Here is a 27,729-nt window from a genome sequence, read left to right on the forward strand (position 1 = left end):
TATATTAAATATTCATGTTTTATTTAATACAATACGACCGTAATCAAGATACATAACCAATAATCGAAAAACGAAATCAAACATGATTGTAATCATGGTATGTGTGGATAATTTTATTCCTAGTAGTATTAAAATGAGTCACAATCAACAAGAAAAATTCCCCTAAATGCTTAACAAAATAGTTGCAGATAATACATAGTATTATATATATACCTGTGAATCTAGACATACTAGGCGTGACGGTCTTCAACCAGGCGTGTTGACGTATTAAATATGAAGCTTTTCTCAACATAAACCCAAAGCGGACAGATAGCGTCGTCCTGGATAAGCCATTGCCAGCCAATCCGCGACAAAATGTGACCCACTGCATTAAGCCCTATATTCCAACGCTCAATGATTTCTGGAGTTTTATGCAGCAACTCAATTATTCAGACCAAAAAAAACGCCATTAGTGCGTTCTCCTGGTTTTAATATACGATACTCGCAAATCTATCTTGAGCAATCATTCCAGCCATTTATACACACGTGTAAATGCCAAGAAACAAAACATTCTTTGCAGTAAGTGCATCGCATGTTGGGATAGGAACTTGTCAAAAGAAATGTTTATTCAAGTCGTCATACAAAACACCTGAATGGGCTTAAATATCTAACTTCTAAGAATTATTTGTATGATGACCTATTTCCCCCAAAAAAGCTGAAGTAAGTTTGAAGCCTGACAAAGCATAGAATTATCAATCACACAGCATACAGAGATGATAAAATACAAACAGTTTTAATACATGCATTCAAAACATGGTCAGTACACACTTATTTATTTTATTTGTATTACTGGAACATCTTAATGCATAACGCAAAAGCTTTGCAGAACATGTAAATACAGTAAACATGTCTCAACAAATCACATCAACCTACTTATAATAAATGACTTAACTTTATTATCTTGGGACACTTTTCAAAACAAACATTTCAAATTCAAACAAACTTATTATTGCCCCAAGTATTGTGAACATGCACAGATGTCCATGGTAAAACAATATTACTACCATTTCAAGACCAAAGTCATCACACAAAATCCAATATAAAGATAAGGCAAAAAATATCATAAAAATGAAAACTCCTTTTGCATATAATTACATGTAATTTTAACAAACAAGCTTGTTATTGTTAATAAAATCAACCAGGTTTGTTATACACCTCTTTTAACATTTTCAAGAAGTAACCTTTAATAAGAAAGGTACACATTATGCTGGCTGGCCATTTCAAAATGATTACTGACTTATAAAGACAGAACATGGTGTTAAAATAACGTGAACAATATTTAAATTTAGCAAAACAAACAGTTGAAACACGCCATGGCATGAAGTGGACCTAAAATGACATGCATCCCTTATGGTTTCACCCATGAAAAATATACAAAAGGTTCATATTATACAATATTTTCACTGCATAAATTAAAACATTTTTGACAGTGCTGCTTATGTCAGAGTACAAGATCAGCAAATTTATTATTCTTTTATTCAGTTTTTATGAATAAAAACTAATTATATGACAGAAATAATATACATTAACATTCCATAAAAGAGCATCAAAATGGTCAGTGATACATTTCATGCAGAATTAAAGCATTAAAAAAAAAAATATGTTACAGTCTTATTATCATGTTGGGAGCATGATTAATACTTTAAAATCCTTTTAATAACATTAGGTTTTCTTATAAAGTAGATAAGAAGGAAAATGGGTGAAAAGGTCGTTTAACAGTCAAAAATAACATTATTGATCAAAGAAATAAAAAGCCATTTGACATAAACTGCCCTTCAAAGTTGAAAGCAACATTGTCACGGGTAATAAGAGACCATCTATTTGACTCACTTGAGGGGGAACGCCAGCTTGATTGGGAACAATGGAGTGCATTTAAGCCATACTATCTGATAAACAATTGGAAGAAACTATCACTATCACAGGGTTATGAATTAAGCAGCGATTCAGTGGCGCGCTCTGGATCCCAGTTCGCTGAAGAGAGGGCCACTCTCGCTCTGTGCTGTAAAAATAGAATACACAAATCAGAGCTAAGGTCAAAAGATATGCTTAAAGTGCAAGATCTATAGCAAAATAGCAGGTTGCGTTGCCTGGTCCCTTTTGGCTGCCCATTCAGAATGATGATATTAAGTTTGAAATCTTGTAAACTTCAATGTATTTTTGTAAATAGACTAGGGAATAAAATAAAAAGCATACTTGTTTTAATGTTTCAACAAAGAAATGCTTCCAATTAATAAGGAAAATACTAGAAAATATAACTGGGCTGGTTTTGCTTTTCTCCTTGACACTCTTGAGCACCCTCTACTTCTTGCAATCTTATATCCCTATCTGCCTTATGGGCGATTAAATGAGAGGTTTAAATCACTACTTGATGGTTTCTAATTTCGTTAACACATACATTCAAGATCAGAATGTTTTTTTTTAATAAAGGACTGGTAAAATAGTTGAAGATTTGAATAGAAATACTTTAAGGGATCTTTTCACGGTTTGGTAAATTGACAAAATTGAAAAACGTGTTTCAGATTCGCAAAGTTTGGGTTTAGTTATGATATTTGTGAGGAAACAGTATTACTGAACATTTGCCATGGTCTAATATAGCCATTATATGCATCTTTTGACAATTTAAAAACCAAAAAATTATAAAGCGTTGAAACGCAAAACGATTGAATAATTTGGAGAGTTCTGTTGTTGTCGTTTAAATTTGTGAAACTACGAAGATTGCTTATATAACGTATAAAATACGCGTCTTATGTATGCTTGGCAGGATAGCTCAGTTGGCTAATGCGTTTTTACTTCAGGTTTCCGTGGGTCACTGGTTCGAGCCCTGCTGCAGGCTACTTTTTTTTCCTTTTAAAAATTTTAAATTTGATTTTTTAATGGAGCTTTTAATGACAAACTTCAAAACATGCCTAAATCTGTGAAAAGGCCCCTTTAAAAGTAACGTTATCTTGGATGTTGAACTTGACATATATGTCCCTTTGAAATCATAAATGTTAATATTTTAAATAATGTTAAATAAGGTTTATAAATTACTCATAACCGATTTTATTCCCAAAAGGATGATATTGATTGGGGTACATTTTACAAAATGAATTATTCTAAAGACTTAAGATTGTGCAAAAAACTCTAAAATACTAGTAATATAACAAGATGCGTTTGTGAAACACAATGTCCCCGTATAATGACGTATGACCTTGTAGGATGACCTTGACCTTGACCCTTCACCACTTAAAATGTGCAGCTCCATGAGTTACACATGCATTTCAAACATAAAATTGCTAGCTTCAATATTGCAGAAGTGACATTACATGAGCAATTTTTACCCATATATTTGACCTTGAAGGATGACCTTGACCTTTCACCACTCAAAATGTGCAGCTCCATGAGATACACATGCACGCCAAATATCAAGCTGCTATCTTCAATTTTGCAAAAGTATTCATAAAAGCAATGTTTGCTTTCCTATGTAGGCATATGGTGATATTTTTACTTGTTTTACAGTTTGTGTGTGAATTTTTTAAAGACTATTTTGTGTACCAGAAACAATACATGTATATCACTACGCATGGTTACATTTGTTGGATTTTAAGCGCTTTTATGACTGAATTAAAATTATTGTTAAGGTTATTAGATCTATTTATGTTAAATGTCACGTTGAAAAAATCAAATGGGATAAATAGAATACTAGGATTAGCGTTGAATACAGAGAAGTTTATGTTGCTCGGCTCGAACACCGAAAGCGCTCGCCAAGGCTCGCGCTTCCGGCGTTCTAAGCCTCGCAACATAAACTTCTCTGTATTCAACGCTAACCTAGTATTCTCTATGTCCTCCACTACTATAGTGGGGGACATAATAAAAATTAGTAAAGTTAACACACAAACTAAACAAGAGATTGCCAAGCAATATTGTCCCCTATGGATTAAACTCCACCATGGTCAGTATTTTTTAAAATAAATATTTGTTGCCATAGCAACCAGAATTTTTGACGTAGGAACAAAATGAAATGACGTGCATAATCTCCATATTGCCATCTATCCATGTTTCAAGTTTCATGAAAAAATATGAAGAACTTTCAAAGTGATCGCAGGATCCAGAAAAGTGTGATGGACAGACTGACAGACAGACTGACAGACAGAGCGCACATAGGTCCCCACCGGTTTCACCGGTAGGGGACAATAAACACACACTACTTTAAATGGCAACTAACCTCCTCAAATCCCATATTTTTAACTTGTTCTACTTTTTGTTCCAGCACTTGTTCTCTGTGGGGCCCTATTAAGAAAAACACACAAATATGTTAATGTAATCCTTTCAAATTGTTAAATTTCATGATGTTTTATGGATGTCACCAAGCACTTTAAAAAAAATTATTGCTATATTTAAAATACAGTTTTGTACATTTAACTTAAGTGCGCATTTGTTAAGCCATTAACGACTGAACAGACAGATTTTCAATGGAAAATGCCCCCCCCCCCCCAAAAAAAAACTAAGAATGAATTCTTCATTAGTTATTCCTATGGCATTGACCTAAGATCTATTGCTTTGAAAATAATTTTGGTTGATCCTCCATCAAAACTTACCAACCTACTGATTTGTATGATCCTAAGAATTCTATAGATATTGTGCGGATTTAATTATACAAGACCCTGTGATATTGACATGTAACCTGATGACCTCAATTTAAATAGGCATCTTTCTTTTAACCAAATTAAACACTACACCACTTTGCATGATCCTATACCAAAGCGTTCAAGCTATTGGGTGAAAAGGAAAAACCTGTTACCTTAAAATCTATATGCATCATAATTTCCTGCCAAGTAAAAAGCATACTTATTTAAAAGATCATACGCCACAGCATTCTTTAGATTATAATGAAAAATATCCTTACTACCATATCATAATTATGAAAATGATCTTTCACATGGTGACCTCAAAATATTTGTGTGTTCTTTTCATCCCATGCAACCACTATACCAATTTGCATGCTCCTCTTCCAAGACCCTTGACACTTCACCTAGTGACCTCAAAATCAATAGGCATCATAACTTTCTCACATGTAACTTACATACCAATTTTCATGAGCATTTTCAAGACATCTTGTGAAAACTTATTTACAATGACAAGACTCTTTGAACTGGACCTTTGACATGAATATCAATATACTTTTTCTTACCCCCATGTAACCATTATATCAATTTTCATGTTTGTAGATCATAGCTTCCTCTAGATTTAACAAGAAAAAAACGTAAGGTCTATGGACCAACAGAATTTAACGACCAACAGACAAAAACAAAGCAATATACCCAAGCTTTGATGTCGTTGTTTTTCAAATCTGGTCCATATTTATCAATTGTCATTAAACAATTTATTAAAACCGGTAGGTATCAGACAGTCAAAATGGCTTCAAATGATTCTTTATCAAACAGTGTAGTTTATACTAAAGAAAAGCATGACAACACATGTTAGTGCTAAACTTGTAAGACTTTCAGTATCAAAACTGTTTGGTAAAAGTACCTCCTGCATATACATTAGTCCAATGCCTTGCAGTTTGTAGGAATATAGCCTGGTTTTCTTTGTACTGTTTTGCTACGACGGCATCCTGTGGATCATTAGGTTCTGCTGTGGCCAGGAGGGCTTGCAAGGAGAGTAGTACTGTTCTTAGCGTCATAGCTGCAGCCCTGATTTTAATGGAAATGAGCAAAAAAGATTGCAATTGACCACAAGTTGACAAATAAAAGTGTCATGCTAAAATGAGTCTTTTGCAATATACCACCAGTGTAGCTACAGAGAAGTTTGCAAATTCCAGTCTGCTATTAAGACCACAAAACCTTGCGTTATTTAAAGGGCTAAAGATAGCTCCAGCAAATGCACACTTTGGTCTAAGCTGGCAACATATGGCTAAAAAATCCTCAGCGCAAGATGCAGCTCTTAAAACATGATATTTACCAATCATTCTGGAGACGTTTAAAACAAAAGAAGTCACAAATCTGTACAGAGCATATTCATACACAGTTCTCACAATAACAGTAAAATATTTGTTGAACAAACAGAACTATGTTACATTTCAAACTATTATTAATATTGTTGTAAATCAATACATTGTTTTTTGTTCTCATGAATGGCTGCCCAATGTCCAAGCATTGAACTCTGGACAATTGGTAATAAGGCCACTATTATAGATAATTATTTTGTTAATATCAAGGCTTACTCTGACATATGAGTAAAAGCTTCAAATGTTAATTGATAGCGATAAAAAATACTGATGCGCTCCAACTTTCGAGGTAATTTAATGAAGTCATGCACATTTAAAAGCTTACCACTGGTCTTTAAGGATATCTAAGCATATGGCCCCGGTCACACTGCTGATATTGGGATGCCATATCTTTGTAGCAAATTTCACCTGGAGCAGAAGATCATCTACATGATCAGCACACCTTGTAAAAAGGCTCATATAAAACTGAATACTTAAATAAAATCATGAGTGCTCTTAACCTACATACAATACCATATCATAAATACTATAAGCTTTGTTACAAACATGACCAAGCCTGGAATTCTGTATTAGCTATGTGCAAAAGGGAATATCTCTGGAATCTGAGGATTACTGGGCATGCACATTGTCTTGTATATTTACACTTCATATTGATGACATGAGGTTTCAATTTAAAAGCTAGAAAAATGTGGACGTAGTTGGGTCAATTATATGCAGACTGACCTACCAAAAGAGTGACCTCAATATTCCAAAGATTTCAGCCATTATTTCCCTTCTTTATAAAGTACCAGAAAACAATGGCGAAAAAACAAAAAATTTCCCAATTGCTATAAAAAAATTGAAGGTTTCCAAATTTCTTTAATACATTTTTTTTAAAGGGGCCTTTTCACAGATTTTGGCATTTTTTAACTTATTCATTAAATGCTTTATATTGATAAATGTAAACATTAGATCGTAAAAGCTCCAGTAAAAAAATCAAGAATAAAATTAAAAAAAGGAAAAGAACATTGCCCGGAGCAGGTTTCGAACCAGTAACCCCTGTAGTCCTGCCAGAGTCCTGAAGTAAAAACGCTTTAGCCTATTGAGCTTTTCCGCCGTGTACACATACTTGACGTATTTTATACCTTATATAAGCAATCTTCGTAGTAATACACAATTTAACGACAAAAACAGAACTCTCCAAATTATTCAATCGTTTCGCGTTGCAACGCTTTATAATTTTTAGGTTTTATAATCTTCAAAAGATGCATATAATGGCTATATTAGAGCATGGTAAATGTTCAGTATTACTGTTTCCTCACAAATATCATAACTAAAACGAAAATTTGCGAATCTGAAACAACTTTTTTCAATTTTGTCAATTTACCAAAGCGTGAAAAGATCCCTTTAAATAAAATACAACATTTAGTTAGTATTCTCATGCAGCTCTATAGCTTGAACCTTAGTAAATTATAATATTGACAACACTTCATTTTCAATTTTAAAGCATTTGTTAACAACAAATCAAAAACACCATTTTCCAATCTGAAAACTTCACTATGCAAATTTTCCCAAGTTCAGGTTTTCTGTTTTAAAAGATTTTTATCAACAAATCAATAACACCATTTTCCCAATCTGTAAATTTCATCTTGCGAATTGTTCCTATTTCATTTTTTAGTGCTCATTTTCCCCAATTGGGCTGGTACTGGTACTTTTCCCAAATTGAAAAAAGCTATTTTCCCTTATTTAAACTTTTTTTGTTAATTGTGCGTTGTTGTTTTTTTGGTTAGAGGGATGAAGGTATTACTACAAATAATACATGATAATCTCCTTTGTAATTTTGCATGCATGGTGAACAAGTGTTACTTATAACAAAGAGGATTATAATGTATGTTACTTTCTTAAAGCAACATGTCTGAACATATTTTAGCTTCTAATAACTCTTTAATAGTTTGTTCTACACTCAAAGAACCAAAGTGTTATAAAATCCATGATGATTTAGTAACCCAATTACTCTCACCTTTGGTGGATTAAATGGGTATGTGTCTGGTATCTTAATTTCTAAAATAAACTTTCCTCCATCATAGGCTGTGTCAGGTGGACCAATAATCTCACCACGAAGTTCTGTGTAGTTGTCATTCACTAGTTCCACTTTAATGTGACATTTTGCCACCTGAAAGAAATAATGAAATACACACATCACATGCATTATTTATGAATGCAGTAACATTCCATTTGTATTCAGCTGATATAATGGGTTCTTGATAATATATATTATGTCTCAATCTGTAATCACAGCAAAATTGATTTTGATCAACATATATTGGGTATTTATATATACACAGAATCTTCAATGGTGATTAATTGTTCACTGATTTTCACTGAAATAAAATATCTTTACATTGTGCTATTTGATTCTGGGCAACAGGAATTGATTATTTATTCAGAGACACTTTAATTGACATTTGTAATCTTGTTACTTTTTAATTTAGAGTGACAATGCTTATTAATGATAATTTATCCAATCATGAATCAATTAGACAAAAATGATTTATTATTTCATATTACAATTATGGACGAAAACTGTTGATAAATAATCAAGAGATTATGAAAACAGAAGTGTTTCTTTAGAAGTGTATTTAAGTGCGTGTTATTTAAATTACAAATGCAAATAAAATTTTGATGAATGTAATATGAATTAAAATTATTCAGGTGAATTCAAGGGAATGGCAACAGGTTACAGATAAAAAAATATTATTACATGTAAATTAATAGCATTTTTATGCTAAGTTCAAATAGAGAATGTACTTAGGAGGGTTAATTTCGAACTTTTAATATTTCAACTGTATGTTTTTGCTATGACCAGAATTACATTTATCGTAATATTTGCTAAGGCCTATTTTGATTTGCCAGTGTTTGATTAGTTGAATTGGAGTCATGTCAGGACAGCCTAAAGCTATGACAACCTGAACCATGTCAGCACAAATTAAACAAGAGGGCCATGATGGCCCTGAATCGCTCACCTGACTCATTAAGATCAGATGAAAACTATGACCTCTATTGTCTACACAATGTTTTTCTATGATTTGACCTAGTGACCTAGTTCCTGACTCTAGATGACCCAAATACAATCCCAATCCAGATTTCATCAAGAATTCTGACCAAATTTCATAAAGGTTGGATGAAAACTGTGATCTCTAATGTCTACACAAGGTTTTTCTATTATTTGACCTAGTGACCTAGTTTTTGACCCCAGATGACCCAAATAAAATCCCAACCCAGATTTCATCAAGATAAACATTCTGACCAAATTTCATAAAGATTGGATGAAAACTGTGACCTCTATTGTTTGCAGAAGGTTGTTCTATTATTTGACCTAGTGACCTTGTTTTTGACCCCAGATGACCCAAATACAATCCCAAACCGGATTTCATCAAGATAAACATTTTGACCAAATTTCATCAAGATTGGATGCAAACTGTGACCTCTACTGTCTACACAAACAAATTGTTGACGGACGGACGCACGGACACACGCAGGCACGCACAACGGACGCCGGACATCACACGATCAAATAAGCTCACCGTGTCACTTCATGACAGGTGACCTAAAAATATGTGTCTGAGATAAACATGAACTGTTGTGGTTAAAATCCCATAGAAACAAGGGCTGTTTGTAAAACATGCATGCCCCCCTATATGGGCTATAAGTTGTAGTAGCAGCCATTGTGTGAATACGTTTTTTGTCACTGTGAATGGTGGTGGTGGTGGTGGTGTAGTAGTAGTAGTAGTAGTAGTAGTAGTAGTAGTAGTAGTAGTAGTAGTAGTAGTAGTAGTAGTAGAAGTAGTAGTAGTAGAAGTAGTAGTAGTAGTAGTAAAAGTAGTAGTAGTAGTGGCAGTAGTAGTAGAAGTAGTAGTGGTGGTGGTGGTGGTGGTAGTAGTAGTAGTACTAGTAGTAGTAGTAGAAGTAGTAGTAGTAGTAGTAGTAGTAGTAGTAGTAGTAGTAGTAGTAGTAGTAGTAGTAGTAGTGGTAGTAGTAGTAGAAGTAGTAGTAGTAGTAGTAGTAGTAGTAGTAGTAGTAGTAGTAGTAGTAGTAGTAGTAGTAGTAGTAGTAGAAGTAGTAGTAGTAGTAGTAGTAGTAGTAGCAGTAGCAGTAGCAGAAGCAGTAGCAGCATTACAAGACCAATACTTAAGAATGATCAAATGGGAAAAGGTAACCTAGCACTGGCAGTAAATATGGGGCTCATTTACAGGTCAGATTTGGAATCTCTGCTGTAAAATGAGATTTTGAATGAATTAAAGGGAGGCAAATCTGTAATAAAAAGAACATGCATAAACCGTAGTTGTTTCCCTTGTTTGAACCATGCTAAATCCTTACAAGTTTGGAAAGAATTGGATGAAAAATTTGGACTTTATTGCATAAACACCATTTTCTCAATTCAAGGGGAGGTAATTCTGTACTTAATGGACCAATGATGCTCATTTTTTGTAGGGTTCGTGTCCTCATTGATATAGAGACACTGTGCAAATTTGGAAAGGATCGGACAAAAAATGTGGAAGATTTTTGAAAGTTTTCACAAAATAGGATAAAACGAATAAACATGCAAAGTTCAACGAGCTCCTGCGGCCATGTTTTTTGACGAATCAAATTTCTTTGAACAACTTTTTCAGGGGAGCCTTCAAAGGTCATCCCTGTGAAATTTTTTGAAAATCTGATGAGCGGTTTCTGACAAGAAGATTTTTTAAGGTTTTTACCATATATGGTCATGGCGGCCTTGGTTATGTGATCAAATTTTTTTTAACAATTCTTTTGTCCCGTGACCTAGGGATGCTCCACATGAAATTTAGTTGAAATTGGCTCAATGGTTTAGTAGAAGAAGATGTTTACAAATTGTTTACAGACAGACAGACGGACGGACGGACGCTGAGTGATCACAATAGCTCACCCCGAGCTATCGCTCAGGTGAGCTAAAAAAACAAAAAACTTTAAAACTGAAAAAGGTGAATACATTTCTCAAAGTAAGCTTGACATTTGGAGAAAATTGCACCCTTTAAAGAAATTCTCTCAGAAAAAGGGGCCTTTCTCATGGGGGAAGGGGCCTACATAAGGTCATTGATAAGGAAGAAAAAAACTGGTTGTTGTCTTGTTTACTTACAAATTACAATATGGCAGAAACCAAATCAATATAAGCATTTTAAATTAAACCTTTCTATTAAAATCACTAAGTAAATTATATGAACTTTAAAGTTTTAAACAATTATTGTTAAACATTCAGTACATTTATTACTCAGCAGTCACAAAAAGCTGTCTCTTATTGGTACGGTATTGGCTGTTATCATGTTATTTTCAGAAAGTGAGATTTTAGAGGTCAAACACAGATTTAAGTAACTATTGGCAATTTAGGCTTCTAGAAAGTGTCACTTGCTATGACTGTTATCAAAGTTTGCATTATTTGATGCATCAGTTGTAAAATGCCTTTAAACTGTGTAACTTTCCATCATGGCTTTATAACAACCAAACTGGCTGCCAGCTACTACATGTAATCCAGCATGGATTTTGCATCATTCTGATATGGACTTGTGGAATTTTGCATTTAGGTTTGTTTAAGGATTAAATACCACATGAAGTCCATATAAACGGACTGCCAGAGCCTTTGATAATTTTAGCTATGGCGGCTCTGGCAGTCCATATGCACCCCTTCATAAACATGGGTGCAGTTCAGCGCAGCGAATCCGTGCGCTTCACTAAACAGACATTGTTCGAGACAAATTGAGGAAAATAATGAATAAACTTCACATAAACATGTTAAATTTACCTGAATGGCAACCGACGGATGTTATCCTTTGCATACACCCTATAAAAACACGACGATGTTTCAACACACTTTCCTCGCTGACATGTTTTATATTTAAATTTGAAAACAGTGTATTCTGTATCGAATAACACATCGTTATCGATTTTGTAGGCTCCAACACATAACCTGACATGCAAAATATTGGTGTACTGCGACCTAACCAATATTGGGTAAATTTTCCAATATGGCTGATACAGCGTACGAAAGCAAAACTCAGTCAATAAAAAGCAATTATTTATTGTTTTAATGGTACCATTCGTATGAGTTTATGGTTTAGACAGGTAAACGTTGATAAGATCTTGCAGTTTAAGTGTTCCTTAACCATTGCATTGTTGATTAAATTTTGCACCCATAGGCAAGAGCCGGCGCATTGCAATCAGCTAACCATTGGGGTTATAAAGCTGAGAGTTGACTTATTGCAACTAATGAATGCTGTAGTACATTTATAAAACCAATTGAATTATTTATTAAAAACAATAAAGCGCTGAAATTCAAGCAGTCTATGCTTCATAAACACGACTTAGTGTTTTTCCCAAGCCATTTTAGCGTGGCGAAAAGCCACGCCGCCATCCCGGATCGCCACTCTGCCCTTTTCAAAGGCAAATTTTGCCACGCGCCCTTCTTTTCAAAGGCAAATTTCGCAACGCGCCCTTATCTATAACATCTTTATTGCCTAACGATCTAACTTGGTCAGCAAAATCAGCTTCCTTGATTGTCTGTGACGCTCCGACTGTGCTTGATTTACTCGAGAGACGTCAACGTCTAATCGACTACATTAATCGAGTAGATTCAATCTATAACAGTGCTTGACTTATAGGTAGTCAAACTGACAGCTCCAAAGCTGTGAATTAGTCATGCGTGAATAACTCTGTGTCAGTATCAATCGATAATGCCGGAGGCTATGTTATACCAAGCGCACTTTTCGGTCGGCACTGTGTACCCCCCACGATAAAATCATTACTTCGGAGACTTTTGATGAAAAAATCGATGTTATTCTCGTGGCAATTGTGCATTGCATGCATTATTCAGTTATATCAAAACATATATTTTTTAAGCATAATTACATTTAAAATCACAAACAAATTTATGCTTTATCGTTTTCGTCTTTAAGATAATTAGATCTAATTATTAAAATAATTAATGAGACGTATACTAATTTAACAAATAAGCGAATCGCGTATGCAATTTAACGTTGCTATGCGCACCTGTCGCTTACATCATTTGACATTTTATCAACATGGCGGACCATACTGAATTAAATTATGAGTTGGCAAAAATGGCAAATAACTTCGTAAACGAGCGAATTAACAATGGAGATTATACATTAAGAATGAATTGATGAAATGTCTGTGATAATCAAGGATGCATAAACATGTTTTAGATAGCAACAACATTATTTATTTATTTGTAATATACTTGGTGGATGTATGTCACGGAAACGAGTGTTTGCATATTGTTAGCGATAAATTTACTCGCAATGTTATTTTAAACATCTGTCAAGATTATTATTAGAAAATGGGATAAGACAAACATGGTTTCATTTATATGTTAGTGGATCTGTGTATAATCAGATTCATATGCATATATTGCTTGATTATGTTTGTCGTGCTGTACAGTTTATTGAAACAGCATGGAACTTAAATGTACATTGCAAGGTAAATATATTAATATAAATCATAGTAAGTTAAATACATCTATTACCATTAAATGTGCTTGTTTATATGTTATTTTTTCCACAACTGCTTCTGATGCGATTACATGTTTCCCCGTAATTCAGGTATTCCGGGAATGTTTTTGCCCTTTTTTGCATAAACTGCGCGCTACAATGCCCTTTTTGAAAGTAATGCGCAATGCCCTTTTGCCCTCCTGGGAAAAACACTTTAACTTCTTAAAAAATTCTCACAAAAGACGATTAGAGAACTCATAGAAAGTCTGAAAAGGAGACAGTCTTTAAATAGGGCGACTTCCGTCCAAACCGGAGACATAATCGTTTAAGTTTCCATCAGTACCCTGATTGGGAGACTTTCTATCATTAAGGTGATATATTCACTTCATTTAGAGAAAAAAGAAAGTAGCTTGCAATTGTCCCATGATCAAGGGAGTGTCACTTTATTTGCATGTTTGCTCTGGATTGGGAGACAGATGCCTTATTGGGTAAGATTGTCTCCCAACTCAGTGACATATCAGAAAGCGGGAAATAAAAAAATATATTGTACTTTATTACTATTTAATGTAGACTTGGTTGGCTCACTTTACTAAGATGGGCATTTGCACCTTTTATGAATAAGAATTGATGATACATAATGATTTGACAGTTTATTAATGAGTCGGCACCTCTTCGCTTTTTACAACTTCTTTGAACTCTCTTCGGATTCTTGCTTCTGCGATATTTGCCATATTTCAACCAACTTGGGATAAAAGTTTCCAAGTTGTTGAAATTGAACGGAAATGAAGTACAGCGCATGCGTCATAGTAAAACAACAACCGAATGTTTAAAATGGTCACACACCAACAATAGTTTTTGGAAGCGTATCCAGAAATTTTTCAGAGGGGGGGCTCAACAGGGGAGGGTGCGGGAGGGGTGTCGCCACCCGTCGTCGTTTTTTTTTTCAATGGCACCTTGAAATGATGCAATTTCCTGCTATCTAATCAGCATTTTGCATGATAAAAGTGCATGTAAAACAAACAAGAACTTGAGTTCAGATATCAAGTGTGACAGACACAAAGACACACTGACACACAGGGGTAAATCAAATGTCTCTCAAACCACTAAAGTGGTGGGAGACATAATCTTTATCAAGAATTTTCTAACAGTGTTAGATGGGTGGACCTCCTATTTAGCCTTGTTGGATATCTTACTAGGTCACCCTGTTGGATGGGTGGATATTTATCAAACTTGGTTGTAATCATATTATGTATACCTTGTTGAGTTTTGTGGTTTAACAACTGTCAAATTAGGCAAAGTCATTGATAAACATTTTTACAAATTATAAAAATAAGATTTTAAGCAATACTCTCTTTTTCAAGTTCTATCAAATGTTATGTAATTTTGTAACAAAGAAATACAAGAAAATCTATGCACAGGTATGTTCTTACAACTATTCAACTAATGTTATGATATTTGTACTTTCTCAGAAATGATCACTTAGATGATTCTTATATCTCTTCGTACCATCACTGGTTACAATCTACAACTCAGACATGATGTCAGGAAGATCCATCTGCCTAGGATGCTTCCGAGCAAACTCACGTACAACATTGCAAATGTTCATGTTCATGTCCCTACCCAGCAAACATGCACATATGGGTCCCATATGGGCTGTTTCTGGGCAAATCCATATGGGTAAGCCCATATGGGAGTCATTTGGGACCAATATGGGCTAGCCCATATGGGAATGCCCACAAGGGTCCCATATAGGTCCCATATGATTGCGCTATCGGGAAAAATATGTAAACTTGTATTTATTTGATTAAAAACTCATTTCTTAAAACGTATGTAGGACTAACTTGATCTAAACTGCTAATATTCTACCCAAAAATAGAAAATCAATACATAAGCAAATAATATGCGGCCCATATGGGTCCCATACGGGTCCCATATGGGAGTCATTTGGGAGCTATATGGGCTTGCCCATGTGGGAATGGCGATAAGGGTCCCATATAAGTCCCATATTATTGCGCTATCACGAAAAAGATGTAAACTTGTATTTATTTGATTAAAAACTAATTTCTTAAAACGTATGCTGGACTAACTTGATCTAAACTGCTTATATTTTACCCAAAAATAGAAAATCAATGGATAAGCAAATAATATGCAGTCCATATAGGTCCCATATGGGTCCCATTTGTGCCGCCCAACAACCCAGCAAACAATCTATATGGGACCCATATGGGTCCCATGTGGGCACCTATATGGGCCCCATGTGGGCTGCCAACATGGGACCCAGATGGGAAGTGCAACCGGGCTCCACATGGGTCCCATCTGGGCTGCCCCATGAAAGTATATGGGGCAGCCCAGATAGGACCCATGTGGAGCCCGGTTGCACTACCCATCTGGGTCCCATGTTGGCAGCCCACATGGGGCCCATATAGGTGCCCACATGGGACCCATATAGGTCCAACATGGGCATCCCTTTTACTCAATATGGGCTACATACAGGCAGCCCTTTTACTCAATATGGGCTACATACGGGTAGCCCTTTTACTCAATATGGGCTACATACGGGCAGCATTGTACTAAATATGGGCTACAAACTGGTAGCATTGTATTCAATATGGGTACACAGAGCCTGTAAAATTTTGGACAAAGCATTAATGGAAATTCAGGTTATGTTAGAAATAATATGTAGGCTGCAAACATGAAATACTGTGTTCAAATTGAACATAAGACAAAAGATTCTTGTACATGTATTTCCAATTTCATTTTTTTAATGTTTTATCTATTTCTTCTTGCTGGAACAGAGCGATATCAAAGGGTTCAAGAGCTAAATAGCATTATCCTGCAAGAAATACAAGGTTTTTGTTAAAAGACTTAATTTATTAAAGTACTCTCAACTTTTATTCACATAAAGTATTACACACATATACATGGATACATACATACATAGCAGGAGGATCCCAAGTTAACTATTCTACCAGAGAATTCTAAAATAATATGGTGATTCCTAACTTTTTGAATGTAACATCAGCAAAAATATTTTACATGAAGTTGCTAACGAAAACATGTTTCTATCTAATGTTCTATCCGCTTTTACATGAAGTTGCTTACAAACACATGTTTCTATCTAATGTTCTATCCGCATGGAGTAATGAAACTCATAGTCTATAAACCCAAACCAACAGTAAAACTATTTCATGGAACAATAAAGACATAACTTCAAACAATAAGACGTTTTTCTATAACATTATATATGTTGACCAGTTATACAACTATAGAATTAAGGACTTCTATTATTTTGATAATAAATATATATTACATATACAGAATACCTTCAAGTATTTTCCTGATGTACTACACATTACTCAAAAGCATATAAAATCTTTAACCAATACAAATAACACACCATGTACTCAAAGAACATTTGTAGAAAACATACTTGCAAGACTAAACAAAATATTTTATATAGAGGATATTTGTTGGATCCGGTGGATTATCGATTTTAATTCACGAGTGATCATAGAAAATATATATTCTCTATGAACACGAGTTAATTAAAATCGATAATCCACCAAATCCAACAAATTTTCTTTTTATTTAATGCATTTTTCACCGTTTATATACATTGTTAAAGAGTTTAACTAAAGAATTTTGCAAGGATAATGACGTCATTTCGTCAAAAAATGACATCATTTCACAGTAAACAATGAAAATTATCGATAATTCTCACTGATAATTTTCACTGTTTGAACCAGTTTTAATTCACTGATATTTCTCTATAAACCACCGGAAAGCATTAAATAAAAACTAGAAATTAAAAACCCTGCAAAAAAATCCAAAACTCAAATAAATGGCAAATCCTTGTTCGAGAACAAGTCCATATTATTATCTTTGATATCTTCATACATTCTAGTGTATTTCATAATTGCACATGATATATATAGATATATGTCTTTTAAAACCTTCAAAAACTGGAATGCTGTTTCTTCTTTTGCAAAGGAATATATACCATTTCATTTCCAGATAAAAAAGATTGTATGCTTTCTCAGAAGATGAGCCTTAAAGGAATGGTTTAGGATCAATGGAGAAAGAACTGTCAAATACATTTACAACATTGCTTAATATATTTGATAAAAAAGCTTGAACTATGCAGCAGTCCTAGAAAAGATGGATCGTAGCTTCATCACCAAGATGCTCTTCAAACTCATCCATTTGCTCAAGTGTTCCAATTGGTAGACTGATGTTCTCTGGCAGTTGCATTGGCTTGTCATCAGAAGCTGACCTATCCAAGAGCCGCTGCAGCATCCACTTCATTTCCCTGTTCTCGTCTCTCATTGTTTCCAACACCGTTAAAATCTGTGTAACTGCATCTGAAGACAAGAGTAAAAAAAAACTTTACCTAAAATTATGTTGACAATAATATATATCACAGCTGGGTCTTATATAATTATAATATCGGATGTGTGCCGATATAACGGCGGCGGGCCCGATTTGTCCCAACAGCTGTTGTACGGCTCGGGCTGATTATAGCAACTTGCACCTAAATGCCCGTCAACGTCAATTTGTTTCTTTTATTAGTAGAAGTATGCATTATTATAGATCACTTAATGACTGTGTATTTTATATTTTTTCAGTTGGATTATCTGTTTACATTAATTATTTATGTAATTAACTATCATTTTATAAGCAGTAATTCCAAAACTGAAATTATTTTAAGGTTAAGTTTCAAGCACAAAAATTAGTTACTTTGTCCTATGAACTGGGAAGGCTCTTCAGCTGGACTTAATGGGAGTGACCGGCCTCTGTCATGCACTGCTGGACATTCCTTGTAAAGACGATGTTGGCAAACCAGGTGGTGGTGAATATTTTATTTTCTGAAATAAATGTGTACAATAAACATTACGAATTTAATTATTTCTTAATACACAGACTTTTTAAATATTCTGCAAATATGTGTTTAAATAATCATTAAAATTTGTCCACATGCAGACAACCTTGGCTTGCGTGCAAGTAATGAAAGACATATACAAAAAAACATTATATTATACGTTTAAATTAATAATAATATTATCAATGTATGAGATAAGTAAGATTCTCATGCATTAGCATGATTACTAATTTAGTGTTCCATTTTTTCAGACATGCGCCTGTCTGCTATAAATAGTTTGTATTGAATTTTAGGCAGAATCAAGTTGAATTAAGCAGTTTAACTAAGAGATTGATCTATGGCGACAAACGAACGTTACGACTTACGTCGCGAAAATACATGACAAAGGCAAAGCGATGAAGAAATCTAATAATTTGCAATTTAAATTATTAAACACACAGGCATTCATTGAAGTAACAGATAAATAAATGATGAGTGATCAGCAATATATATCTGATTTCAAAAGAAATATATAATTACGTGTATAATATCACAATTTAACAACTTACCGTTTCGAGTGTTTTTGTTTTGAATGTTTTCGCGAGGCGGAATTAACATCTGCGCATGCGCATATTATTTAAATTCTTTATTTTTCTGCGCGATTATTTAAATTGAAATTATCTCTTGAAAATAACTTCATATTAATCATAGTATATACATTATTTAAAACAAAGCCATATCAAAAACAGAATTTTCAAAAAAATGTGCGCCCGATAGCTGATTTTGTCCTTTGTCGGGCCAAAGACCTATAGATTACAATAATCTATAGGTCTTTGGTTGGGCGGCCAAAATGGGACCCGTATGGGACCCATAAGGGCTGCTTATTATTTGCTTATGCATTGAGTTTATATTTTTGGGTAAAATATTAGCAGTTGAGATCAAATTTATCATACATACGTTTTAAGAAATTAGTTTTTAATCAAATAAATAAAAGTTTATATCTTTTTCCTGATAACTCAATAATATGGGACCTATATGGGACCCTTAAGGGCATTCCCATATGGGCTAACCCATATAGGTCCCAAATGACTCCCATTTGGGCTTACCCATATGGGCTTGCCCAGAAACAGCCCGGTAGCTGATTTTGTCCTTTCCCAGCAAACATGCACATATGGGTCCCATATGGGCTGTTTCTGGGCAAATCCATATGGGTAAGCCCATATGGGAGTCATTTGGGACCAATATGGGCTAGCCCATATGGGAATGCCCACAAGGGTCCCATATAGGTCCCATATTATTGCGCTATCGGGAAAATATGTAAACTTGTATTTATTTGATTAAAAACTCATTTCTTAAAACGTATGTAGGACTTACTTGATCTAAACTGCTAATATTTTACCCAAAAATAGAAAATCAATGCATAAGCAAATAATATGCGGCCCATATGGGTCCCATACGGGTCCCATATGGGAGTCATTTGGGAGCTATATGGGCTTGCCCATGTGGGAATGCCGATAAGGGTCCCATATAGGTCCCAAATTATTGCGCTATCACGAAAAAGATGTAAACTTGTATTTATTTGATTAAAAACTCATTTCTTAAAACGTATGCTGGACTAACTTGATCTAAACTGCTAATATTTTACCCGAAAATAGAAAATCAATGCATAATCAAATAATATGCAGTCCATATAGGTCCCATATGGGTCCCATTTGGGCCGCCCAACAAAGCACAAAATCAGCTACCGGGCTGTTTCTGGGCAAACTCATATGGGTAAGCCCATATGGGAGTCATTTGGGACCTTTATGGGTTAGCCCATATGGGAATGCCATTAAGGGTCCCATATAGGTCCCATATTATTGCGCTATCAGGAAAAAGATATAAACTTTTATTTATTTGATTAAAGACTAATTTCTTAAAACGTATATATGACAAACTTGATCTCAACTGCTAATATTTAACCCAAAAATATAAAATCAATGCATAAGCAAATAATATGCAGCCCATATGGGTCCCATACGGGTCCCATTTGGGCCGCCCAACAAAGGACAAAATCAGCTTTCGGGCGCACATTTTTTGAAAATTCTGTTTTTGATATTGCTTTGTTTTCAATAATGTATATACTATGATTAATATGTAGTTATTTTCGTGAGATAATTTTAATTTAAATAATCGCGCAGAAAAATAGTAGTATTTAAATAATATGCGCATGCGCAGATGTTAATTCCGCCTCGCGAAAACATTCAAAACAAAAACACTCGAAACGGTAATTTATTAAATTGTGATATTATACACGTAATTTTATATTTCTTTTAAAATCAGATATATATTGCTGATCACGCATTATTTATTTATCTGTTACTTCAATGAATGCCTGTGTGTTTAATAATTTGAACTGCAAATTATTAGATTTCTTATTCGCTTTGCCTTTGTCATGTATTTTCGCGACGTAAGTCGTTACGTACGATTGTCGCCATAGATCAATCTCTTAGTTAAACTGCTTGATTCAACTTGATTATGCCTAAAATTCAATACAAACTTTTTATAACAGACAGGCGCATGTCTGAAAAAATGGAACACTTAATAAGTAATCATGCTAATGCATGAGAATCTTACTCATCTCGTACATTGATAATATTAATTTAAACGTATTACATCAAAGACGTATACTATAATGTTTTTTTTTATAGGTCTTTGATTACTTGCACACAAGCCAAGGTTGTCTGCCTGTGGGCAAATTTTAATGATTATTTAAACACATATTTGCAGATTATTAAAACCAGGGGTTTTTCTGCCTATTTTGGGAAAAGGAGTCTGACCAAATTGGGAATTTTTTATAGACAAAATTGGTCATTTTGGGAATTTTTGCTTTGATGAAACGGCTCATTTGGGAAAAAATTGTGAATTAATCATGCTTAAATAATTCAGTGGTTTAACAAATAAATTTGTTTTTATTTGGTTATTTTGTCTTCTTTATGTAAACAGATGCAATATTGGGCATGTTCAATGTTAATTCAAGTACTGCAGGTTTTTTTTTCAGTTACAGATACACTCTGTGATAAGAACTGAACAGTCAAAACCTTATAGCAAATATTTTTGACCAAAACAAACACTGGTTAGTCACACAAGTTATAAGACATTTCATTCTTAAAAAAAAAAAAAAAAAAAAAATTTTTTTTTTTTTTTTTTTTTTTTTTTGGAAATTGGGAATTTTTTTTATAATTTCGGTTTGGGATCGGGTCCGTTTGCTTTGGGAGTGCCTCCGTTGTCCGGAGGCGCAGACAGTGCTGAAAAAACCCCTGAAAACAGTCTGTGTATCAAGAAATAATTAAATTCATAATGTTTATTGTACAAATTTATTTCAGAAAATAAAATATTCACCACCGCCTCGTTTGCCAACATCGACTTTACAAGGAATGTACAGCAGTGAATGACAGAGGCCGGTCACTCCATTAAGTCCAGGCAGCTGAAGAGCCTTCCCAAAGACAGTTCATAGGACAAAGTAACTGATTTTTGTGCTTGAAACTTTAACTTAAAATAATTTTAGTTTTGGAATTACTGCTTATAAAATACCTGATAGTTAATTACATAAATAATTGATGTAAACAGATAATCTAATATAAAAAATATAAAATACACAGTCATTTAGTGATCTATAATAATACATACTTCTTTTAATAAAAGAAACAAATTGACGTTGACGGGCATATAGGTGTAAGTTGCTATAATCAGCCCTAGCTGTACAACAGCTGTTGGGACAAATCGGGCCCGCCACCATTATATCGTCACACATCCGATATAATTATATCCGACCCAGCTGTGATATATATTATTGTCAACATAATTTTAGGTACAGTTGTTTTTTACTCTGTCGTCAGATGCAGTTACACAGATTTTAACGGTGTTGGAAACAATCAGAGATGAGAACAGGGAAATGAAGCGGATGCTGCAGCGGCTCTTGGCGAGGTCAGCTACTGATGACGAGCCAATGCAACTGCCAGAGAACATCAGTCTTCCAATTGGAACATTTGAGTAAATGGATGATTTTGAAGAGCATCTTGGTGATGAAGCTACAATCCATCTTTTCTAGGACTGCTGCATAGTTCAAGCTTTTTTATCAAATATATTAAGCAATGTTGTAAATGTAATTGACAGTTTTTTCTCCATTGATCCTAAACCATTCCTTTAAGGCTCATCTTCTAAGAAAGCATACAATCTTTTTTTATCTGGAAATGAAACGGTATATATTCCTTTGCAAAAGAAGAAACAGCATTCCAGTTTTTGAAGGTTTTAAAAGACATATATATATATATCATGTGCAGTTACGAAAAACACTAGAATGTATGAAGATATCAAAGATAATAATGTGGACTTGTTCTCGAAAAAGGATTTGCCATTTATTTGAGTTTTGGATTTTTCTGCAGGGTTTTTAATTTGTAGTTTATAAAATATTTGGTTTAGTCTCGCAAGTATGTTTTCTACGAATGTTCTTTGAGTACATGGTGTGTTATTTGTATTGGTTAAAGATTTAATATGCATGGGCAGAGCTCCAGATAAGGTTTTGTGAAATTCTTAAATTACTACCAGATTTTCAAAAAGAATTCTTAACTCTGAAATTTTATTCTTAACGTTACTAGAAGTTTTGGAAAATAATTCTTATTTTTTGTAAATGACCTAAAAATAAATAATAATGGTTATTTTCATGCAAAAAAAAATCAAAATAAACATACTAGCAACTTTATTTATACTAGTTCAACAGTGTCTTTTCAGTATTATACAATTTTATTTTTCAAAAACCTTCATATGCCCAAACTGTGCTCAGATTGCATGCCTTAGATGAATTTTTACATATTTCACAATTAAAATGGGTCTCCCCTTCAATCTTTTCAACGATTAGCCACGGGACTTGTCCCTTCCACTCGTTCAATGTTTTTTGTGTGTTTAAGTTTGGACCCATCGTGTCGCATTTTTGTTTAGCTTTTCCGACTGTGTCGGCAACTGAACATACAACATCATATAAGATCTTTTCTATAATGTCTTTCTAAACATTTAACTTTGGCTCACTTTGTGTACAATATGTTAAACCCGTGTTTTTGGAAAAAATGCGCTTTGTTAAACAAACCCGATAACCAACCAATGCGAAAGACATCGGACCTCGGACAAATCCGATAAAATTCGACGAGGTCCGATAATATTTCCCAAATTGTCGGACCTCGTGTCCGACAAGAAAAAAAACAAAAACAATATGTAAAACTTTGATTAAAAATGAACACGAAACTAGGAATATAAAAAAAAGGTCTAATTCATGTTTATTTTACTTCGATAGATTATTTAACTTTAAAATCAATTTTCCAACCAGTCGAACTGGCTGTCTTTGCTGGTGACGTAACAAACTCCAAGCGCGATTCTTAGAACCAGTTAAATATTGCACATTGTTTCGTGACGTAGGCGACGCATCAATGACATCATGGTTGAATTAAATTTTACTGGTTTCGAGCATTGTGATGATCGTAAATAGAAAGCGGGGAACCACACGACCGTTGCCTGTCCCGTGTCAAGATTTGATGAAGAAGTAGAAGTGGCTGTGTCAACGATCGCGAAAACGTGGATAACTTTTTGATCAGGTGAATAAAATTCGTAGCGAGTCAAGTCGAGATATGAAACTAATATTAATACAAAATAAACGCTAATCACTTTCTTACTGATATCATGATATGGCTGGAAAGTGAGCGGCATTTAAAATTTAACAACTTTTAATAAAACGGCGAAACATACTTGTCTCGGCACGGACGAAAAACGAGGTCCGATAAAATCTGGCGAGGTCCGACAAATTTTAAAAGTTATCGGACCTCGTGTCCGACAAGATTTTTGCGTCTTTCGCATTGGTTGCCGATAACCATTCTATAGTGTTTTTTCCAGGCCGTTTTAGCGTGGCGAATCGCCATGCCCCTTTTTTGTAGCGCCACGCTGCCCCATTCAAAGCCATTTAGCGCCACGCTGCCCTTTCCAAAGGCCGCCGCCCTGCCCTTTTATGAGTACCCGCTGTTTTCTGTCCATATTGATAACATCTTGACCAAATTTCTAAGCCGACTAGTATCAGATTATGACCTCCGAGGCAGCGCGTTTGTGAATTAGTCATGCGTGAATAACCCCATGTCAGTATCAATCGATATGTTATACCACTAATCGGTCGGTAATGTGTATTCCTCCACGATAAAATCGTGGACTGTTACTTCAGAGACTTTTGATGAAAATTTCGATGTTATCCTCGTGGCATTTCATACATAATTCAGTTATATCAAAACATATATTTTTACCCATAATGACATTTAAAAACACAAACAAATTAATTATTATTCGATATCGTCTAAAAGATAATTATTTATTGAATTAATTACTGAGACGTACACTAATTAAACAAAATGAGAATCGCGTATTAGGCGGACGTATAGACAAATTTACGTTGCTATGCGCACCTGTCGCTTACATCATTTGACATTTTGACAACATGGCGGACATACAGAATTAAATTGTGACTCGGCAAACATGGCAAATAACGTCGTTAACGATCGAATTAACGATGGAGATTATACATTCAGAAGGAATTAATGAAATGTCTGTGATAATCAACGATGCATAAACATGTTTTTGATAGCAACAACATACTTATTTGTAATCTACTCAGTGGGTGTATCACGATATTTCACGGAAACGAGTGCTTGCATATTGTTTGCGATCAGTTTACTCGTAATATTAGACATCTGCAAAGAGTATCGTTAGAAATGGGATAAGACAAACATGGTTTTATTTATATGTTAGTGGATCTTTGTATAATAAGATTCATATGCATATATTGCTTTATTTTCCCCACGTTTTTCGGAGAAAAAGTGGGGATATTGTCGTGATGTGCGTCTGTCCGTCCGTCTTTCCGACCTGGCCACCTGCTCCTCCTACACTATTAGCACTAGAACCTTGAAACTTACATACATGGTAGCTATGAGCATATGTACGACGTTGACAGTGACGGAATTTTGATCTGACCCCTGGGTAAAAGTTATGGGGGTTGGGGCGGGGCCGGGTCAGAGATTTTCAGTCATTTTTGTTATGTTATTTTGCATTAACTTCTTCATTTCCACCGTCAATCTCAACTATGCATGGCCCCATTACCAACCCTGGGGCGCCTCTGGGTCAAACATGTGGCGTGGGGTAAATTATGCAATTTGCAGATTTGCTATACAGTATACCAGACACCTGTAAAATAAATTAATTTGGGTTCTTGTAATTTAATTGACAACAATAATAACATTGTACGCGAACACAATTATTACCTTAATCAGATTACAAATTTTATTTACACAAAGTGTTTGTATTACAACACATTTAAGAACGCTTATGGTACTCATTATGTTGAATATATGCATATGCTTTTAGAAACCGTCACCAACTGTTTCAATGTGTAACATTGTGAAAACATGTTTTTTATCTGTTTTTTGCGGATTTTAGAAATTTGATTGTTATAAATTCATTAAAAGCAATATTATTGCACATAACATATTATTTATTAATTAACTTTGGTAAAAGAATATACAAATACGTCATGTAGGCAGACATTGCTGATCTCTACGAGATATTGCTGAACTCTACGGTAATCATGATAGTTTCCCGATATCACATACATATATCTAGATATGAATTCTGGGATCTGTTAAGATCCTTTCTTGAAAAACGGCTTCAGCTCAATTACTCAGTTGAATGAAACAAAAAGAGCTAATTTATTAAAAAGTGATCATTGAAAATGCGAAACTTTATATCATGGTTAATAAATTATAATGACTTGATAATGGTTTGATGGCTGGATTCAAGGTCTATATGATAAGTGTAATGAATAATACACAGCTGGTTTTAGCCCAATAAATTGAGATTTAATTATGCTATTATAATGGCACTTTGCATTGCACATGGTCTTTGTTTTGCTTTTCAAAATTACTGCAGTAAAAATATTGTTTCCGCTCAATAGCTTTACACATGAAATTATATTGTCTGTCTTAATTGTCAATGCATTATTGGTTCAAAATATTATCTATTGTTTAAGAATTATAGCTTTACATTTTCATTGAAAGGTACCGGTTTGTCACTTTAAATGACTTTGTAGTTTGAAATTCAAATTAAAAAGAAATGTCAGCATACAAAAGGCAGCCATAAGCGTATAAGCACATTGTTCTTCAATAGGTTTATCATAAAAAACAATCAGTGTTTCTTTGTTCCTGTCATTGATAAAACAAAGAAATGAACTTGGTGAGGGTTAATACGCCTAAAATAGACTAAACATGATATCCCTCCACAGTGAATTTCGTTCAGCTTAATCGTCATGCAAGCTCAAAAGAAGATATGTGATACCTATTGAAATGTTACTAAAATAGAAATAACTTTAATGTTACACATCATTTTGTTTAGTTTAAAATTACCAATTTATTCTGTGTACGTATGCTAGCCATGATATCTATTTTCTGCACTACTGTTAACTGGTATTGCAATAGGTTTTTAAAACAATGAATATATTTTGATAAAAAGCAACATGAAAAACTAGAACACTTAAAGTTCTTGAGCATATATAAGTTGTTTTCCACCTGCGCCGTTTTAGTAATGCATTATTTGCAGTAAAAACTGAATTGTTACATGTATTCTTGTAAAATTGCAAATTTTAAGGTAAAGCACTTTTGGGATTTTTCCGCGCAGGTTCGAATCCTGCCGACAACGCATGCTTTTTGCGATGCGTTTTATTTCTTTTCTAACGTAATTTGATTTTATATAGCATATAAGCTATGTTTATTATTCCCACGTTTTTCTGAGAAAAAGTAGGGATATTGTGGTGATGTGCGTCTGTCCGTCCGTCCTGGCCACCTGCTCCTCCTACACTATTAGCACTGGAACCTTGAAACTTACAAACATGATAGCTATGAGCATATGTGCGACGGTGACAGTGACGGAATTTTGATCTGACCCCTGGGTCAAAAGTTATGGGGTAGGGGCGGGGCCGGGTCAGAGATTTTCACTCATTTTTTTTATGTTATTTTACATTAACTTCTTCATTTTTGCACCGATTTACTTTAAATTGATACTGAGCCTCTCTTATGACAATACGGTCAATCTCAACTATGCATGGCCCCATTACCAACCCTGGGGCGCCCCGGCCTCATAAGCCACGCCCACCCAAAATTGCCTTTTACTATAATTTCTTCATTTCTACACTGATTCACTTCGAATTGATACTGAACCTCTCTTATGACAATACGGTCAATCCCAGCTATGCATGGTCCCATTACCAACCCTAGGGCAACCCGCCC

General features: G+C 34.5%; 1 protein-coding gene and 2 long non-coding RNA genes across 3 annotated transcripts in view; all 3 read right to left on the reverse strand.

Annotated features, from left to right (window-relative positions):
- Positions 1-27,729, reverse strand: part of LOC127876491 (uncharacterized) — a 180,464-nt gene that overhangs the window by 45,170 nt on the left and 107,565 nt on the right. The gene's annotated exons all lie outside the window — the stretch shown is intronic.
- LOC127876480 (ubiquitin-conjugating enzyme E2-22 kDa-like) lies at positions 5-14,343 on the reverse strand. Its single transcript, XM_052421791.1, has 6 exons — positions 14,196-14,343; positions 8,028-8,180; positions 6,354-6,436; positions 5,551-5,714; positions 4,244-4,308; positions 5-2,038 (listed from the first exon to the last, which is right to left on the reverse strand). Exons 1-6 carry the CDS (start codon positions 14,256-14,258, stop codon positions 1,964-1,966), a joined length of 603 nt encoding a protein of 200 aa, XP_052277751.1. The 5' UTR covers positions 14,259-14,343; the 3' UTR covers positions 5-1,963.
- On the reverse strand, positions 16,407-19,012 carry LOC127876492 (uncharacterized). Its single transcript, XR_008047890.1, has 3 exons — positions 18,955-19,012; positions 18,265-18,392; positions 16,407-17,888 (listed from the first exon to the last, which is right to left on the reverse strand). It is a non-coding gene; the product is annotated as an uncharacterized LOC127876492 (long non-coding RNA).

The sequence above is a fragment of the Dreissena polymorpha genome, chromosome 4, assembly GCF_020536995.1.
Source record: "Dreissena polymorpha isolate Duluth1 chromosome 4, UMN_Dpol_1.0, whole genome shotgun sequence".
Classification (NCBI taxonomy): domain Eukaryota; kingdom Metazoa; phylum Mollusca; class Bivalvia; order Myida; family Dreissenidae; genus Dreissena; species Dreissena polymorpha.